The following is a 20,472-nucleotide window of genomic DNA, read 5'->3' on the forward strand; positions in this document are numbered from 1 at the left end:
CACCGCGATAGCCACTGAAGTCTGGCGCAGGAAAAGCCCCCGAAGCGTCCCCGACGATCCCTCGCCCCCCGGGATGCAGGCCGAGCACAGCCCATCCCGGGAGAGGTGCGCGCTACCGGAGCCGCAGGCTGTGCAGGCCGCACCACATGGCATGCCTGCACTGTAAAAAAACAGACCCGACGCAAGAAAAAAGCCCGCGAACCAGCCGGCGCACGGGAGAGGCAAAAGAAAACCAAAAACTCAGTCGGAACGAGGAGCCGCCGCTCGGGAGAAAAAGTTCTTCTTTTTTTTTTTTTTAAACACTCACCGGCACTGTTCCCCGAAAGGTCCTGAAACTGTCCAGCTGGGGTGAGTGAGCCGGGCTCCCCGGTATCACCCTGGCTGGGCTGTGGATGGTGGAGTCCTCGACCCCAAGCCCCAGCAAAGCGCTCAACCAGGAGGGATGGCCCTCTCAGGGCCTGACAACCTCCCGGGAGCACTGACCGGCACTTCGCAACTGAAGAGGAAACAACCTTTTTTTTTTTTTTTTTTTTAAACTTAACACAAAACAAGAGGAAGCAGCAAGAAAACCCAGATCCTGCCTGACTAACCTCCCAAGTTCCAAAAATTTAAACTCTCACAAACTTTTCTACCAGGCTGTGAGCTATGCACCCGAACCACCTGCTGGAAACAGAGAAATACTGACAGGCTGTGGGCGGCACCCTGGTATATATAGCGGAGCCTGACAAGTTTTGCTCTGTTTCCACCTGCTGGTGCGGGGGCATAACCCAGGAGTCTGGACTGATCCGGTACGTACAGGGAATGCAGTAATTGAAAATTTCCCATTATTACTGCACTACCAATTTGGTTAGCTCCCCTTATTTCTCTTAGCATTTCACTGTCCGTCTCACCATCTTGGCCAGGTGGATGATAGTATACTCCTATCAATATACTCTTCCCCAACACACAAGTGGTTTCTACCCATAAAGATTTGATTGTGCTTTTAGTCTCATGCAGGATCTTTATCCTGTTGGATTCTATGCCATCTCAGACAAAGCACCACCCCACCAGCAAGATGCTCCTCTCTATCATTTCAGTATAATTTGTACCCCGATATAGCACTATCCATTGGTTATCCTCTTTACATCTTGTCTCACAGATGCCAATTAAGTCAATGTCATCATTCACTGCTATTCACTCTAATTCTCACATCTTACTTCTTAGACATCTGGCATTAGCATAAAAACATTTCAAAGTATGTTTTTTGTTTGTATTAACATTCTGCTTTTCAGTTGAAAGGAAAAAACTGAAATCTTTTAGCTCAGGTGAGTTTTTAATTATAGGCACTTTGACTACTTTTCTTATTATTGGAACCTCTCTGTTGGAATGCCCCAACTCTAATGCTTTATTAGTATCCTTTGAAGATACCTCCCTTCGAACCATGTGCTGCTGAGTGACTGTCAGCTTTCTCTTTGATATAGTTTAAAAGCAGCTCTATCTTCTTTTTAAAGGTTAGCACCAACAGCCTGGTTCCACCCTGGTTATGGTGGAGCCCATCTGTTCGGAAAAGACTCCCCCTTCCCCAAAAGGTTCCCCAGTTCCTTACAAAACTGAATTCCTCTTCCCTGCACTATCGTCTCATCCACGCATTGAGATTCTAGAGCTCTGCCTGCCTCTGGGGACCTGTGCGTGGAACAGGGAGCATTTTCAGAGAATGCTACCCTGGAGGTTCTGGATTTCAGCTTTCTACCTAAGAACTTCAGTTTGGGATGCTTGCCCACGAACTGGAGACAGAATACTGGCATGCTGAGGTCAGCACATAGGATGATGTCAGCAAACCTTTTGTTCTCTGTCTCCATTTGCTGGTAGGGGTGCATAAACCCGTGCATCTGGATGAACAGGAAGTGGAAGAGTGGAAAACAGCACAAACATGCGTCATTTGGGGATATAATATTTTTGATATCTCAAACCCTGATTTCATTGCTGAATGTTATAGAAGTGTTACATCAGTTCAAAACCTTTATTGGATTCAAAATCAACACTTCTAAATCCCAGGCTTTAATCCTTAATCACCTCCCCAAGGTAGTGATTCTCCTAAAAGCAAACTTCACTTCTAAATGGGCTCACAAAGATAAAATAGATAAGAGCCTTATGAATCAAGCCCTAAGTATCCTGTTTGAATTTTTTGTACCACCACTTTGGAAAACTTTAAAATGTTAAAAATAAATTCTAGAAATAGATGGCAGAAAAAAAATGGTTTCTATGAGTCTTATTCACCTCTGCTACAAACAAATGAGGTTCTTTCCCTGGCCCTTCTGAACGTCATCATAATCTCACCTTCTTCCAGGTCCTCAGAATCCTGTCCATTTGCTCGATGTTGACACTCTTTGGGATACTCCCTCTGAATCCTTTCCCACAGCTCTGAATTGACCAAGGTTTTGTTACGAGCATGATACCGGGCCCAGGTGGAAACCCTCCGACGGCAGAATGGGCAACACAAACTGGATTTTTCAACAGTCATCTGGAAGCAAGGATTGCAAAGAGTATGGTTGCATGGTAAAGTGACTGGTTCCAGCAGGATCTCCCTACAGATTGGGCAGAGGATGTCAGATAGAGAGAGTGGAGTATTGTTTGGCTGTGGCATCTCGACTCCATGTAAAAAGATATGTTAAGGTAACATCTGCAACACAAAGAGAGGATATAAAGCATTAAGAATTACTGTCAATAAAAAAGGAAAAATATTTAGAAAAAAAAATTTGGTGGTAAGTCAAAATTTTTACGAGCCAGAGGAAGTTTTTCCAATTTATTTTTGTATTTTTCATTCTTTTATGACTTATTTTCTTAGCTCTTTTTTTTTTTAAAGAGTATTTTCCAAATGGAAGAAGGCTTAAGAGATCACCCTGTGTGTGCCCCATACTCCCCCTCTACCACAATAACTTTTTCATCTAGTATTTTATCCATACATTCTCAGTACTTATCAAGAGTCAAAGCAGATCCTAAAAGGCTGAGTAGAAAAGAAAACTTGGTCACCAGTCAAAAGTTTGAAAGCCAAGTGACATGTTTTTTCCCTTTATTTCCTCACTTTCATCACACTTTGTTGCTGCTAATTTGTTTTTGAGGCTTTTAAAATCACTTTTCCCAGGTTCTAAGCAATGTACACTAGGAACAGTCAAACACACAGCACCTAGACACAAAATAAATAGCATATACAAAGGAGAAATTACTACTTATCTGATAATTTCCTTTTCTTTAATGAAGCTAGGTGGATCCACAATCAGTGGGTTATCCACCTGTACCAGCAGATGAAGATGGAGCAAAGCTGAAGTCACGGTATATATACCCTGCACTGACATCATCCCGCCAGTATTCTCTGCAAAAGCCAACTGTGGACAAACTAACAACATTTGATTATTAACAGACAACCACACCAGCACTAGACTAACAGGAAACCACTGAGCTTAGACAAGGTGTGTAATAACAGAAGTCTAGAGACTGGATTGACACTTACCAGTAATACTTGGAACCCGCAGCCACACAGAAGACAACAGCACAAACATCCGGCAGCCAAGGGCAGGGAGGTGGATCCACCTATCTTTTTAAAGAAAAGGAAATTATCAGGTAAGTAGTAATTTCTCCTCTCTTAGCATTCAGATAGGTGGATCCACGACCAGTAGGAAGTACCAAAGCTCCTTCTGAACAGGACGGGAGGCTGCCCGTGGTCTGATCAATACCACACATGCAAAGGCTGCATCCTCCCGGGCCTGTACATCCAGATGGTAATGCCTGGAAAAGGTATGTAAGGAGGACCATTCACAGCTCGGCAAATCTCAACAGGAGACAGCAATCTAATCTCTGCCCATGACACTGCCTGAGCCCTTGTGGAACGAGCCTTAACGTGACTAAGCAACGGCTGTTCAGCACCCATATACACAGCTTGACCAGCTCCTTAACCTAGTGGGCTATTGTAGCCTGTGATGCCAGCTCACCCTGGTTACTCCCAACATGGAGTATAAACAGCCGGTCCATCTTCCTGACAGGTTCAGAAACATCTAGCAGGCAATATTTATCCATATCTCTCTCTGTCCAGAGTCAGCAGGGAATTGATTGATTCAAATGAAAATCTGAGACCATCTGTGGCAAAAAAGAAGGAACAGTACTCAATTGTATTGCCCCCGGTGTCACTCGCAGAAACTGTTCCTGGCAAGACAAGGCCTGCAGTTTGGAGACTCTACATGCAGAACAATTGCCATAAGAAGCACTGTTTTTAATATAAATAACCTCAAGGAAGGCTACTCAGCAGTTGAAAAAGAGGGACATGCCATGAAATCCAAAAACCAGATTAAGACTCCACAAGAGCACTGGCAACTGCAGGGGAGGACAAAGATGCTTCACCCCTTTTTAGAAATGAACCACATCTGGATGAGCTGACAAGAGTCCACTATCCACTTGACCTCGAAAACAGGCAAGAGTCGCCACCTGCGCCTTCAATGAATTAAGGGCCAACCCCTTACTCAAACCTGCAAAAAAATCCAAAATGAGCTGGATCTTAATCAAACAAGGAGGACCCCTTCAATCCTCACACCAAGCCTCAAAACACTCACCAACCTGCACATAGGTTAAAGAAGTGGAGAAATCTCTCATTTGTGGCAAGGTGGCAATCACAGCAGTAGAATATTCACACTTTAGCAACCTAGCCCTCTCAAGGGCCATACCAAAAAGACAAAATCAAGTTGGATCTTTGTGAAGAATAGGTCACTGCCATGGTAAAACCCTGCAAACCAGTAATCGGATAGGAAGGTCCCTCAGGAGTCTTTTCAAATCTGTATATCATGGCCTCCTAGACCAAGCTGGTGCCACCAAAAGCACCATCCCTGTGTATCTCTTGACCCTGCAAATCCTTCTACTCAAACTGGGCCATGGGGGAAGGCATATAAGAGCTTGACCTCTGGTCACTCCTGTACGAGGGCATCAATGCCCAAGTACCTTTGATCTCTCCTGCGACTGAAAAAGCGAGGAACTTTCATATTGTGAAGTGACACCAGCAGGTCTAGAAACAGGAGGCCCCAGTGGTCCACTATGACCTGGAATGCCTTGTTTGCCAATTCCCATTCTCCTGGGTCCACACTCTGTCTGCTGAGAAAGTCCACTCTTACACTGTCTTTTCCTGCAATGTGTGAGTCTGAGATCTCTTGAAGATACACTTCTGCCCATTCCATGGGTTGGGCTATTTCCTGTGACACATGCTGGCTCTTGGTTCCTCTTTGGTGATTGATGTAAGTAAGCCACTGTCATCGCATTGTCTGATATTATCCAGACCGCTCGACCCTGCAATCGGTCAACAAATTGTAGGCATGCCAACAGGACAGCCTAGGCTTCCAGCCAACTGATGCTTCAGAGAGACTTCTGTACTCCAGCGCCCTTGCGCTGTCAACTCCTAACAACGAGCCCTTCAACCATGGAGACTAGCATACATCAAGAGTACTGGCCTGTCCAGTGATTGTAGAGAAAACCCCTTCCTTAGATGGTCTGCTGATCTCCACTGGTAGGCAAAGCCATTTCGAGTAGATGGACTCCAACAAGCCAGCAGTGTGCCCTGAGGAGGGCACATATGCGTCTTTGCCCATGGAACCACCTTTAGGGTGACCACCATCAACCCGGGAACCTGGAAATAAGACCACACTGGTCTGGCATATTTTTTCTGTCAATAGTTGCACCTGCACTGTCAGCTTCTGAATGAGGCCCTCTGGCAGGAACACCGCTGCTTCGTGTCAAATTGAATCCAGTGTCTGGGATGGCTGTAGATTGCTCTTGGCCAAGTTCACCACCCAACCTAGTTACTGTAGCAATGAGGCACCTTGCTTGAGACCCAAAGGCTCTCTTCCAGACTCTTGGCCCAAATCAGCCAATTATCCAAGTACAGGTGAACCAAAATGCAATCCTCTTTACACCACCGCAATCACTACCATAACCTTGGAAAGGATATGGGCGCTGCTCCAGGCAGCTGGGAATATGAAATTATGACTGTATCAAATCCAGAGACATCAGAAACTCCAACTAAACTGCCATTATCACTGAGCATATGGCTTCCATGTGAAATGATGGTCGACTCCCCTGAGATCTAGGATGTAGCGAAAGGAGCCCTCATTCTTGGGCACAACAAAATAAATGCAATACCGGCCCATATTTTCTTGTGACATGGGCACTGGAATTACAGCCCACAGGTTGAGAAGCCATGTCAGCCTACACTCCACTGCTTGTCTCTTCTGCAAAGAGTCATAGGGAGACACCATGAAAACATCCCAAGGGACTCTGAGAAACTCCAGAGCATAGCCATCTCTTATCACCTGCAGAACTCACTGATTTGATGTGATCTTGACCCACCTCAGATAAGAAAGAGGCAGGTAGTTCCCTACCTCCTGTTCCCGGGGTGGGTCACTACATCTACATGGAGAGGCTTGGGGGGGGGGGGGGGAGGGTGGAGAACCACTACATGAGCTTGCACCTCTTCCAGGCTCAGTAGGCGAAAGGACTGAGACTTGCCCAAAGGCTGAGTCCTTTGAGAATCTGCTCCTCTGTAGAGTTGAAAGTGTCTGAAATTCCTAGCACGACCTCTCATGCCGAAAAAGCACAGCATCTGCTTCTTATCCTCTTGTAACAGAGAAACCTGGGATTCACCCCACTTATTGGCATTTTTCCCCAGTTCACTCGAAATAAGAGTAATCCTTTAAAGGGCAATTTTGTAAGATTAGATTTCGAGATTATATCGGTCAAACAACTCCTGAGCCATAGCTGCCGAAGTGAGGAACAGATCGCAGCCCGCATCTGCCAAAAAGCTGTCTGCCTGTTCAAATCACTGCCCTGGAATTCACACCAAAATTCGACTTCATGAGAGAGAAGCAAACAGGAGCAAAAGAAGCTATCTGCAAATTCATTGCCACCGCTTTAAGGCCTGTTTAAGGATGACCTGCGGGGATAGTCGTCCGCTTGGTAACAGCAGACACAAGCGCATCCAATTGCTCTCTCTCAGCCAGATCCAGGGGGCACAACCCTTCCAAGGCTCGTTCCCCTTTAAAACTAGCTTCCAGGGCGCACCATTCGAGATAAATCAATTCTTGAATAGCCTCGATAAAAGGGAAGAAATAGGAGGCTTTACACCAAGAAAACAAAATGGCATCTTTCTTTGGCTGGAATCAGCCTCCAGCACACCCAGTATCTTCAATGTCTGGGAATTCAGAGCTGGTAATTCATCCCTCTGAAAGAAATGCAACATAGTTCTATATGGTTCCAGCCCCGGAGGAATTTTCTCTCTCCTCCAGGGAGAAAAGATAGGCTTCAACATCTGTGCCATCCAGGTCCCTATTGGTGTGACCCACAGCAGATATAGACATACTCTGGCGCTTATTCGCAGCACCAGGTGCACGGGAAACTGCAGCCTGTGATCCTGATCTGTTAAGATTGGCCAAGGCCTTGAAAACTTCCACTCAAGAAAAGGCAGAGGGGTCCATGCCAAAACCAGGGGGGTGTCAGTCCTGCGCCTACTGAACTACCTTCCTCCATCTGAATAACCAGTTAGGGGAACCCCCAAGTACAGGTGAAACCTCTGGTAGCTCTTTTTTTTTTTATTCATTCCCACATCATACTGGGAAGGACCGGGTTTAGCAAAATCAGATGGAGACAATTCTCCCTGAGCCTCCAAAAAGAGTGCTGACACAAGTTAGAGGGAACACCAGGCTGAGATGCCCGGATATGGCAAGCAATACAGAGGTTCAGGCACTTAGGCTTCTTTGCCATTGGCGCCATAGAGTTTTCAGTATGTTCCAACTGGCGTCCAAAAACTGTGCGCTCAACTGGGAAAAAAAAAAATAGGCGCTCAAAAATTAAGCGCCTAATACATCATTCATGTAGATTCTCAACTGAGCACCTACCCAAGCATTCACTTCGTATGTAACTTGAGCGCCCACCTAGGTGCCCCTAGGCATACAACAGAGCGTCCAGCTAGGCACACAACTAGACGCTCAGCGGGTGCATAAGCACAAACCGATGTACCTGAAGAGGGCAGCCTTATGCACAGAGAAAAGGCACGTGAACACTGTTGCGGCCTACTACGTAGCAAACAATCCAAGCCTAAAAGCGTGGCTTAGCCCAGAAGGCTGCTCAACCCTCCAAGCTCCCAGAGTCCCCTAAGTTCCCCCAGAGGCAGGAATAGACGTTGGATCAGTGTACTGAGCACAGAGACTGGAGGGGAGAGGAATCGCTAAAATCAACTCCACCTTACCTCTTTTCTCTCTTTTTTTTTTAACCTGAGCTCAGCTCGACTTGGCTGAGTACAGCGTTAGTCTCTGGCTGCAGGGAAAAAGGGCATAGACCTTTGCCGTCACACTTGGCTTCCTGCACCCACTTGCTTTTCAGCTATTTTTTTGCTTTTTTTTTTTTTTTTTTACACAGCTAGGTAAATACTGGCCGAAATCAGCTACTGGACCAAGGCACTCATCTGAGGCAGGGATGGGAAGATATCACCTCAGGAAAACTCAACTGAGGGAAGGACAATAAGGTAGTACCACAGGAGAGCAGGATGAATTAATTTCCTCCTTTTCTCTCTCTTTTTTTTTTTTTTTAATCAATCCCCAGTAGGGAGATGCAGTATTCGCTGGAGTTGGCGCATACTGGCAAGCTGATGTCAGTGCAGGGATATATATATATTGTGATGTCAGCTTTACTCTGTCTCAATCTGCCAGTAGAGATGCATAATCCACTGATCATGATCCACCTATTACATTGCTAAGAAATATTTAAAAACTCTGCCTCCAATAAAAACAAATAATTACACAATGTTAGGTTCCATATTAGGTGCTACAACCCAAGAAAGAGATCTAGGTGTCATAGTGGATAACACATTGAAATCGTCGGTTCAGTGTGCTGCGGCAGTCAAAAAAGCAAACAGAATGTTGGGAATTATTAGAAAGGGAATGGTGAATAAAACGGAAAATGTCATAATGCCTCTATATCGCTCCATGGTGAGACCACACCTTGAATACTGTGTACAGTTCTGGTCGCCGCATCTCAAAAAAAGATATAATTGTGATGGAGAAGGTACAGAGAAGGGCTACCAAAATGATAAGGGGAATGGAACAGCTTCCCTACGAGGAAAGACTAAAGAGGTTAGGACTTTTCAGCTTGGAGAAGAGACGACTGAGGGGGGATATGATAGAGGTGTTTAAAATCATGAGAGGTCTAGAACGGGTAGATGTGAATCTGTTATTTACTCTTTCGGATAGTAGAAAGACTAGGGGGCACTCCATGAAGTTAGCATGGGGCACATTTAAAACTAATCGGAGAAAGTTCTTTTTCACTCAACGCACAATTAAACTCTGGAATTTGTTACCAGGGGATGTGGTCAGTGCAGTTAGTATAGCTGTGTTTAAAAAAGGATTGGATAAGTTCTTGGAGGAGAAGTCCATTACCTGCTATTAAGTTCACTTAGAGAATAGCCACTGCCATTAGCAACAGTAACATGGAATAGACTTAGTTTTTGGGTACTTGCCAGGTTCTTATGACCTGGATTGGCCACTGTTGGAAACAGGATGCTGGGCTTGATGGACCCTTGGTCTGACCCAGTATGGCATTTTCTTATGTTCTTATGTAAAGAACCATAATACTTTTTTTTTAACTATGAGTTGGCATTTAGACGCTACCTACAAACCTTGGTCCATCTATCTATATAATCTCTACTTAGTCCCAAATGCAAGACTAAACAAACAGTTATGTCATCACTTTAATCCCTAAATTTGAAAATAGGTACTTTTCATATGGTTATCTTTTGATAAAGAATTCAAAAATAGGAGGCACCACACAAGAAAATGTGTGAGAATTTGTAGAAGTTAATCTCATTTGTTAACAGACTGAATACACAATGCACCCTCAGCTTATCTGAAAGTCCAACCAGACATATTTGCACAGGTGAAATGAAATACATAAATATTTTTATGTAGGTGTTTTATATACAGTTGTTCAAAATAAGATCACAATGGTACTTCACGCATATCCAGCATAGCTCTCTGCTTCAACGGCAGGGGAGAAGAAAAACTGATACTTCAGAGTCGGGGTCTGAGCACGGAAGAGGAGCTCCATCTTCTCCATTCTGGCTTTGCGACTTTTTGGTGTCATGAGGGCACATTTGGTGCAAGTCAGGACATCATGCTCACGGCCTAAACACATTACACAGACTCCATGGGGGTCTGTGATAGACATGGTGCGAGTACAGTCTGGGCACCGACGGAACCCAGACTCCATGGCCATTGAAAAAAAATCGAGCCGTGGTACAGTCGACAGCCAGTAGGCCGCAAGGGCCAAACTCAACGGTAATCGACGGAAAAACGGAGAAAAACTTACCGAAGTACCGAGGTCGAAGAAAAGTTAGGAGGGACCTCTGTGGGGCAATTTAACTTTAAATAATTCCGTGAGGAAAAATTCCTGTCAGGAATCACTTTAGAGCTCCTAAACCGCGAGGCTACTGCTGAGCGGAAAAAAAGAAGACTGAAGGGTTAGTGCCATGCTGGGCATGCCCAGTAGGGGCCAGTTAAAGTTCTGGAAACTTTGACAGAAGTTTTCCGTGATTGGGCTCCATCCTGATGATGTCACCCATATGTGAGGACTACCATCCTGCTTGTCCTGTGTTTACCAAGAACAGCAAGATATCACTCCTCACATATAGAAGACATCATCCAATGGAGCCTGGAATGAAAAACTTATGTTAAAGATTCTAGAACTTGTCTGAGCCTCACTGAACTTGCCCATGACAATCATTGTAGCACACGTCCATGCAGTGTCCTTTCAGTCTAATAAATTTGGCTAAGAAAATCCATGAAGTGGAGACCCAACTTCACAGGGTAGGTGGGCAAGTCTTGTGAGGATCAACATCCTGTCATCTTCGGAGAATGCCTGTTACAGGCAAGTAACTCTAAATTATTCTAGGACAAGCAGAATGGCAGTCCTTCTACATGGGTGAATCCCTAGCTAGGGGCAGCCCCATGAAAAAAAAAATATATATAGAACAAAACCAGTGCCAATAGGCACTGCTCGGACAGAGTGAGGCTTGACATAGCCTATAAGATTCAAGCCCATTCATCAGGTATAACAGAAGTTGCAACCTGCTAGCCAACTGGAGATCATCTGTTTGGCAAAAGCAATCGCCAGCTTGTTCTGATCAAAAGAAACAAAAAGCTGAGTGGACATTCTATGGGCTCTGGCCCTAGCACTAGGTGCCTCTTCTTGTTTGCTGCTTTACTCCCAGTAAATAGAACCTTGTTGCCAAAGTGACAGTAGTTTGGGAAGAAGGGGAAAAGCACAATGACATCTGTAAGTATAATATGAATTGTGGGGAGCTGTAGCGTACCTAGAGTCACGCAAAGGAACAGCTCCCAGCGAGACAAGGCCCGCAGCTTGGATATTCTACGCACAGAACAAATCGCCACAAGAAACACTGTTTTCAATGTCAGCAACCACAATGAAATGTTATGCAACGGTGGAAATGTAGGGCCTGCTAAGAAATCCAAAACCAGATTAAGACTCCACAAGGGCACAGGTAACCGCAAGAAATGGGCCACATCTGGATGATCCGAAAAAGGGACCACCAGTCACTTGAACCCTGAAACAAGTAAGGAATTAAGGGTCAACCCTTTATGCAATCCATACTGCAAAAATTCCAAAATGAGTGGGATCTTAACTGAACTAGGAAGCACCCCTTGATCTTCACACCAAGCCTTGAACACTCACCAAACCCACACATAGGCTAAGGAAGTGGAGAATTGTCTTGCTTGTAGCAAGGTGGCAATAAACGCAGAAGAATATCCATGCTTCAGTAACCAAGCCTACTCAAGGCTATACAGTGAGACAAAACTGAACCGAATTTTCATGAAGAACAGGCCCCTGCTGCAACAGATCCCTGTGTGCCAGAAACCGGGGGGGGGGGGGGGGGGGGGGCGGCTACCTGGAGCCTCCGCAGGTCCGCATACCATGGTCTCCTGGGCCAATCTGGTGCCACCATCCCTCTGTGATTATCGACCTTCCAAACCATTCTGCCAAACATAAGCCACGGGGAAAAGGCATACAGCAACTTGTCCTCTGACCATTCCTGAATGAGAGCATTGATGCCCAATGACTTTGGATCTCTCCTGCGACTGAAGAATTGAGGAACCTTTGCATTGCGAGAAGTCGCCAGCAGTCCAGAAACAGAAGGCCCCAGCAATCCACTATCAGCTGAAATGCCTCGTCTGACAATACCCATTCTCCTGGGTCCAGACTCTACCTGCTGAGAAAGTCCGCTCTTACAATGTCTTTACTTGCAATGTGCTAGGCTGAGATCTCCTGAAGATAGATCAACTTATGGAATGGGCAGAAGTATCTTCTGTGACACTTGCTGGCTCTTGGTTCTTCCCTGCCGATTGATGTAAGCCACTGTTGTTGAAGTCAGACATTATCCAGACAGCTTGACCCTGCAACCTGCCACTGAACTGTAAGCATGCCAACCAGACCGCCCAGGCTTCCAGCCAATTCATGTTCCAGAGAGAGACTCTTCTGTACTCCAGCTCCCTTGTGCAGTCAGTTCCCGACATTGAGATCCCCAACCCTGGAGGCTCGCATCTATCAAGAGTACTAGGCAGTGAGGTGATTTTAGGAAACCCCCTTTCTTAGATGATCCGCTTGTAACCACCAGTGTAGTTGAAAGCAGACTTCCGGCGGTAGGTGGAGTTGAATCAAATAGTCGAGACTACGGGTTCCAAAGAGCAGCAGGGAGCACTGAAGAGGATGCATATGCACCCTCGCCCATGGTATCACTTCCAGGGTCGCCACCATCAAACCAAACCAAGCACCTGTAGATAGGACCATACTGTTGGGCGTACTGTGTTCATCAACAGATGCATATGCGCCAGCAACTTCTGAATACAACCTTCCAGCAGGAAAAACCTCCCCTGCTTTTGTCAAACTGAATACCAAGATACTCTAGCAACTGGGATTGCTGAAGACTGCACCTGGCAGATTCACCAATCAACCAGGCTCCTGCAACATGGAGATCACCTTGCGCATCACCAGGAGGCTCTCTTCCAGAGAGATTTGGCCCAATCATCCAAGTATGGGTGAACCAGGATCCCATCCTCTCTCAACTCTGCTGCCAACACCATCATAACCTTGGAAAACATTCTGGGCACGGTGGCCAGACCAAAAGACAGTGCTTAAAACCGATAATGACAGCACAAAACGACGAATTGCAGAAAATGTTGGTGCTCTAGCTGGATGGGAATATGCAGATACACCTCAGACAGATCCAAGGAAGTCAAAAATGCTGTTTGCACGGAATTTAATCACTGAGCGCAATGTCTCCATGCGAAAATGAGTCACTTGCAAATGGCAGTTGACCCCTTTGAGATCCAGAATGAAACGAAAAGATCCCTCCTTCCTGGGCACAACGAAATAAATGGAATATCAGCCCATATTTTCTTGAGACATAGGCACATCAAACACAGTCCTCAGACTGGGGAGCCTTAACAATGTACATTCCACTGCCTGCCTCTTCTGCAGGGAGTAGCAAGGAGACACCATGAACATGTCCCGAGGAACACTGCAAAACTCTAGCACATATCCATCTTGTATCACCTTCAAGACCCAGTGGTCTGATGTAATTTCGACCCACCTCTGATAAAATAGAGAGAGGTAACCGCCTATCTCCTGAGGTGGGTCAGCACACCTTCATTGGGAGGCTTGGGAGGTTCCACTACCTGACCCTGCGCCTGTCTGGGACAAATGGACTAAGAACTACTGAAAGGTCAAGTCCTCTGAAAGGTCATTCCTTTGTAGGGTCGAAAATACTTGGATCCCCTAGCATGCCCTCTCATGCCAAAGGAGCGTAGCATCTGCTTCTTATCCTCCTTCAACCGAGGAACTAGGACTTGCTCCACTTATTGGCCATTTCTCCAACTCATTCTCAAACAAAAGCGAGCCTATAAAGGGCAATTTTGTAAGATTAGCCTTGGACGCTGCATCGGTTGACCAATTTCTCAGCCATAACAGACGCCTGGCTGCTATTACCAAAGCCACCCCTCTGGCTGAGCTGCGGACCAAATCGCAGACTGCATCTGTCAAAAAGGCAGCTGCTGGCTCCATAACTGCCCTGGAATTCACACTAGATTCATCGACCTCCTGAAAGAAATAAACAGGAGCGAGCCACCAGAGAACAAGAAGCTATCTGCATGGTCATTGCCACTGCTTCAAACGCTTGCTTAAGAATAGCCGTGATCCTCCTATCGTGCGCATCCTTCAGGGCTGCTCCTCCCTCCAAGGAGATAGTTATCCACTTGGGGATGACACACACAAGCATGTCCACTTTCGGAAAATGCAACTGCTCTGGCGCCACTAGATCCAGGGGGTATAGGCCTTCCAAGACTCATCCCCATCTGAAATTAGCCTCCGGGGCGACTCACTCAAGATCAATCAATTCTTGAATGGCCTGCATAACACAAGAGGCTTTTCGCAAAGAAACCAATATAGGATTCTTCTTTGGCACAGACATGGAATCATCCCCAGGTACTCCCAGCATCTTTAATGTCTGGGAAATAAGAGCTAGTAATTCATCTCTATGAAAGAACCGCAACATAGTCCTATACACTTCCAGTCCTGGAGAAATTTCCCCATCCAGAGAGTAAGGATCAGCCTCATCATCTGTGCCATCCAGATCCATATCGAGAAGACCGACTGCCGATCTAGGTGTATTTCGGCGCTTAACAGCAGTACCAGGCATGTCAGAGGTCACCACCTGCAACTCTGACTTGGCAGGATCGGTCAGGGCAGAGGACTGCACCTGAAGAAAGGATTGCGATCCTTGAAAAAATTCCACCCAAGAAAAGGCAGAAGGATCCATGCTAAAACCAGAAGGCATCTATCCTATGCCCACTGAGCTACCTTCTCCTGCTCATGAACCAGTCAAGGGAGTTCCAAGGTCAGGCGCCCCTTCTGACATATCTTTACCCAGGCCCTCATCAGGCTGAGTAGAATCTGGCTTAGTAAAATCAGATGAAGGTAATTCTCCCTGAGCCACTAAGCAGCACTAGCACACGTTAGAGGGAACACCAGGCTGTGATGCCCAAATATGACAGGTAGCACAGAGGGAAAGGCACTTAGGTTTCTTAGCTATAGGTGCCATCAGTCATTCAGTATGCTTAACAGGCGACTGAAAGATGTACATCCAGCTGAATTCATGCTGTAAAATATATGCGTCCCAAAGTTAGGCGCATGATGAGGGCCCAAAAGGTGAGCACCCTAGCCCAGATTGGGCGTACAGGCTAGCTCACGCCAAAAAACACCCAAGCATGGGTCCAACTAAGCGTCCAAAGACTGTGCACACAATCTGGATGCACAGCCAGACGTACTTGCACAAACCGATGGTCCTGAAGAGGGCAGCCTAACGTGCAGGAAAAAAAGCATGAAAACGACCACTGCAGCCTACCACACAGCACACAGAGAAAAGCCTAAGAGTGGAGCCTAGCCTAAAAGGGCTGCTCAATGCGCCAGCCTGCCCACGTCCCTTAACCTCCCTCGGGGGCGGGAATGAATGTTGGACTGGAGTGCTGAGCACTGCGACCGGAGGAAACCTTACTAAAAACCCACCTTCTATTTATTTTTTTTTAAGCTTTACCTGAGCTCTGCCTGTTCCAGCTGAGTACAGAGACTGCCTCTGGCTGCAGGGGGAGAGAGCATATACTGTCACCGCCACTCTCAGCTTCTGCACCTACTGTCCTTCAGCTGTTTCAACAGCTAAGTCCAAGCCAGCTGAAAAAAACAGCTACCAGACCAAGGCACTCATCTGAGGGACCACAGAAATCACCTCAGGAATTCTAAACTGGGGAGAGATCACTTGTATTACCATAAGAGAGTGAGGCGAATTAAATTTCCTTCTAACACTTGAAGCAATCCCCAGTAGGGAGACATGTCCACCATCTGCTGGAGACAGAAAATACTGGCAGGCTGATGTCACTGCAGAAGTATATATACTGAGATATTAGCTTTGCTCTGTCTCCATCTGCTGGTAGAGGTGCAAAACCCACTCGTTCGGAATTCATCTGTCCGGATGCTAAGAAACTAAAAATTAAAAACAGCTTAAAATTTATCCGGAGGACCCTGGCTATATCTTCAAGTAACATTGCATTAGTTTGTCTCATTTAAAATTATTCAATGTGTATAGAAATTTGGACTTGTATATTGCCTTCCTCCTCCAGAGGGACTCCAAAGCAGTTTAAAGTGTACCAACCACCTTAAAAGGTGTCATAGTCAAACCCATATTAAAAAAAAAAAAGCCACATCTAAATCCCTCCGAGTCAGCCAACTTCCGTTCCATATCCATTCTTCCTTTCCTATCCAAACTTCTTGAAAAAATAGTAAACAAACAATTAATGGAACACCTAGAAAACCACAAAATTCTATACCCCTCCCAATTTGGCTTCCGCAAGTCCCTCAGCGAAACACTATTAATTTCTCTCACCGACACAGTTCTCAGAGGGTTAGATAAAGGCCAGTCCTACATTCTAGCAATGCTAGATATCTCTGCAGCCTTTGACACCATTAGCTACAAGACCCTAATTGACAGATTAATTGAAATTGGCATAAAAGGCAATGCTTTACTATGGCTCAAATCATATCTAGAAAACAGACATTACAAAGTTAAAATTGGCAAGAGTGAATCTGATCCTATCAACCTAACTCAAGGTGTGCCCCAAGGTTCCTCCCTATCTTCCACACTCTTCAATATATATATGCTCCCCATTTGCAAATTTCTAGCGAACCGTGGACTCAAACACTTCATATAGCCAACAACATCCAAATTCTCATCCCCATCACTGAATCCATACCCAAAACACTCCAACTCTGGGATACCTAACATCAACCAACTTCTCTCGCAAATGAACCTAGCACTAAACACCACAAAAACAGAGCTCATGATAATATGGCACAAACCAAACAATAAAATGCTATCTGATATCACCACCAATTAAACCCTACACCCAGTTTCACCCAATGTAAGAGACCTTGGTGTCACCCTAAACTCTGAACTCAACCTAAAAAAATTCATAAACACAACAATGAAGGACTGCTATTACAAACTCCACATTCTAAAAAAATTAAGGCCCCCTCCTACCTCGTTGGTATATAAAAATTTTATAAACTAAACAACGATTTCAGAACGGTCCTTCAAGCACTAATCTTCTCTAAAATAGATTACTGCAATTCTATACTCATAGGACTCCCAGCAACAACATTCAAACCCCTTCAAATGCTACAAAACGCCACTGCTAGAATCCTTACCAACACACGTAAAAATGAGCACATTACCCCTATCCTAAAAGACCTACATTGGCTACCTATTCACTTTCGAATACACTTCAAGACCCTCACCACAATACACAAGACTCTACACAATCAAGACACACACTGGCTCAACCCATCCTTCCACTATCAAACCCCACGAAGGTCCACTAGATCTGGCAACAACGAACCCTACCGATTCCCTCACCCAAACTCACACACCTCAACCCGACCCGAGAACGAGCGCTATCACTAGCTGGTCCCTCAATCTGGAACGCAATGCCCCAAGACCTCAGGCTAGAGCCAAACACTCAAAACTTCAAAAAGAAACTGAAAACCTGGCTGTTTAAACAAGCCTTCCCATGACACCCATTCACGTCAAGACAATCCCAGAAGCTGTAACACCCCCTCAATAGCCCTTGTATAAAATGTTCTGTTTTCCCCTTCACCCTTGCTATTTCCTTGTAATTACTCCATCCCTTGGTTGAAATCTACTGTTACCGGTTCCTACCTCTAAGCTCCAAACTAACTCTATAATTGATCTGTAATTCTTCTGCCCAGTAACCCTGGGAGGTTTTGGTTCGCTTTAAAAAATTGTTAAGATATAATTTCCTTTCATCCTTTTTATTGTTTTCACTGTAAACCGATGTGATGTGCAAACAAATGTCTGTATATAAAAATAAATACATATTAGAATAAGACATTTACATTATACACCATTCAGGGTTGGATTTAAGAGTTTTGTGACTATAGGCAGGGTTGAAGAGTAGGGGATGGAGGACCCTAAAGGTAAAAAGTGGTGGAAGTCCCTCCTCCCCCCCCATCAAACTCAGGAGTGCCATAGCAGCATATATTTGAAGTGAATTGCTAGAGCAGACTCTTCCTTAAAATTGTTTCACTCCTTTTTGACTGGGCATTTGGCACCTTCAAAATTTGGCATCCGATGCAATTGCCTATGCCTAAGCCAGGACCTGACATCATTAAATAGCAAAATAACATAATAAAGCAAATACAAAAATCTCTCATAATGCTAGCTACCTCTCCTAAACTCACTAAGGATGTGCAAGCAGTATTTGCACAACTAAAATTGTAATGTCTGACAGTATTCAAAATGTGATTGTTTCCAGTAACCTAGTCAGCAATTTCCAAAGGTCTATGTGGAGACCAATAAGAACATTCATAAAATACCTAAATAATACAATCAAACAAACCAAAAAAAAAATACTCAAACCACAATCAAGAGCCATGGTAGAAGGCGGAAAATGGAACAAGTGAGCACGAGATAAAGATCATGCCAGTAGACATACAGCTAATGTCACTCGACATTCGGATGATGAGTTAGCAGCACAACACTCAACTCTATGAATTAAAGGCCTAAGCATACAAAAATGCTTTTAATTGTTTTCTTGTTTTTAAAGACAGCCAGTGAAGCCTCAGCGCCCAATTTTTTCAGGAAGGCCTGGAAAAGATTCCATGGCGAATGTCTGTTAAGAGCACAGCAAAGTTTTTTTACTCAGAAGGAAGGGCACAACAAGGAGGATCTGAAGATCTTCAATAAACCGCAAAAGAATTCAGGATCCTCACTACTTACAGCCTTAAGGATGAGGACCTAGATCTTAAATGTAATACGGGCTGGAGTGGAAAGCCAACATAGGGAAATATGTTCTCGCGTCCCACTATCAGTCAGAGCCCTAGCGGCAGCTTTTCCTGTGTTAAAGTTTGACACAAGGTGAGCATTATTATTTACCAGGTGAGCTGTGGAAATATTAAAGTGATTCAAAGGCACAAATAAAGTATTTACAATCTACCTAATCGTTTGTTAATTTTCATCATTTATTTGTTGAGTTTTATATACCGTCATTCGGTAGAGCCATCATAACTGTTTACAAAAATATACATTTTACTTAGCAGAAAACAAGAACATAGTTACCATGCTATTGTTTATTACACAACCTTAACTGTTTGAATGACAGAGAACATTTTTATTGTTTTAGCTTATGATCTGTGGTACTACATTTGAGCCTTTACTTGGCTAGTACATCACCAAACAGCCTCACCGCGCAATTAAAATTCACATTTCAGCTATCGCCATAAGATGAACGCTTATTAAGAGTTTGCGGAGCAACCTGCAGCTACTTTGTTAGAAGCTGAGTCACTAACCCCGCTCCATCAGATAAGTGTGTGGAGCCAAACCTCCGAAGGGTGCTAAAGCTAAGACCCTCGGTAATATCGATCGGGGAAAAGGAGCTGTGTTCAATGCCTTCACAGACATTTACATGGAGAAAGACGTTCAACAAGCGGCAAAAAAAACAGAGGTTTTACCTCGGGCAGAGCACAAGAAAGCAGCCCTAGCTTAGTCCTACTGTCTAGAGTCCTGTCGTCCTAAGGAGTCCGTCACAAATGATCTGAAACCACAAGCTTCCACCTCCAAGCGCTGACCAGTAAACGCCTCCGTACACCGTTTCCCAGGGCAACCAGCCAGCAGCCATCCCGTAACTCTCCCAAGCAGCCTATCAGCAGCCCACACCTTAAGCTGTACTAATAATCTCCATACTGAGTGGTGAGCGCGCGCGTCTTTAGAATTCCCGCGCTTTATTTTTTACTTCCGGTCTCTGTTCCCAGCCCAGAAAAATTAGGCGCGCTTTTCTTACGTTACATTGCGCTACGATGTAAGAGGCGTAAAATATATAATATCATGAGTAGAGTTAGAAATCGTGATCATGCCTGTTTTTTCTTCCCCCAAAAATGATTTTGATGCTGGCAGAGCATCATGGCGCCGAAAGAGGAATATAGCGGTTTTTGTTGCTGGCACTTCAGCGTCCAGTGGTGAAGAGTATCCCCCCCCCCAATTGAAGCACCGGCCCGGGGTACAAGAGGCGAGATGATTAGGTACTTTTAATTGGCGGGGTAAGGGAAAGAAAAATGTTGTGATTTCGCGGGGTGAGGGAGTATTACAATCGTGCTCGGAAGAAGAAGTTTGTATTATCCTATTAATCCATGTCATTGGGGGAGGGAGAGAGAATAGTATATTCTTGCCCCTCCCCAGCCATGTTCTTCTCTCCATTCTAAGCAGGCATTCTACCCTATTGAATGGGGTTGCTAAAATTTCCACAGACCAGGACTGGAAACTTGAGGACCGGTCCG

At 45.0% G+C, this 20,472-nt stretch overlaps 1 protein-coding gene across 1 annotated transcript in view; it reads right to left on the reverse strand.

Moving 5' to 3' along the window:
• RNF168 (ring finger protein 168) overlaps window positions 1–19,866 on the reverse strand; it is a 225,542-nt gene extending 205,676 nt beyond the window's left edge. The window contains exons 1-2 of the mRNA XM_029616843.1: window positions 19,651–19,866; window positions 2,317–2,659 (exon numbers count right to left, since the gene is read on the reverse strand). Of these exons, the coding sequence (XP_029472703.1) occupies window positions 2,317–2,623 (307 nt within the window). The 5' untranslated portion in view covers window positions 2,624–2,659; window positions 19,651–19,866. The remainder of the gene's footprint in view (window positions 1–2,316; window positions 2,660–19,650) is intronic.
• Between the last annotated feature and the right edge of the window lie 606 nt (window positions 19,867–20,472).

This window comes from Rhinatrema bivittatum, chromosome 9 (assembly GCF_901001135.1).
Source record: "Rhinatrema bivittatum chromosome 9, aRhiBiv1.1, whole genome shotgun sequence".
In the NCBI taxonomy this organism is placed as follows: Eukaryota; Metazoa; Chordata; class Amphibia; order Gymnophiona; family Rhinatrematidae; genus Rhinatrema; species Rhinatrema bivittatum.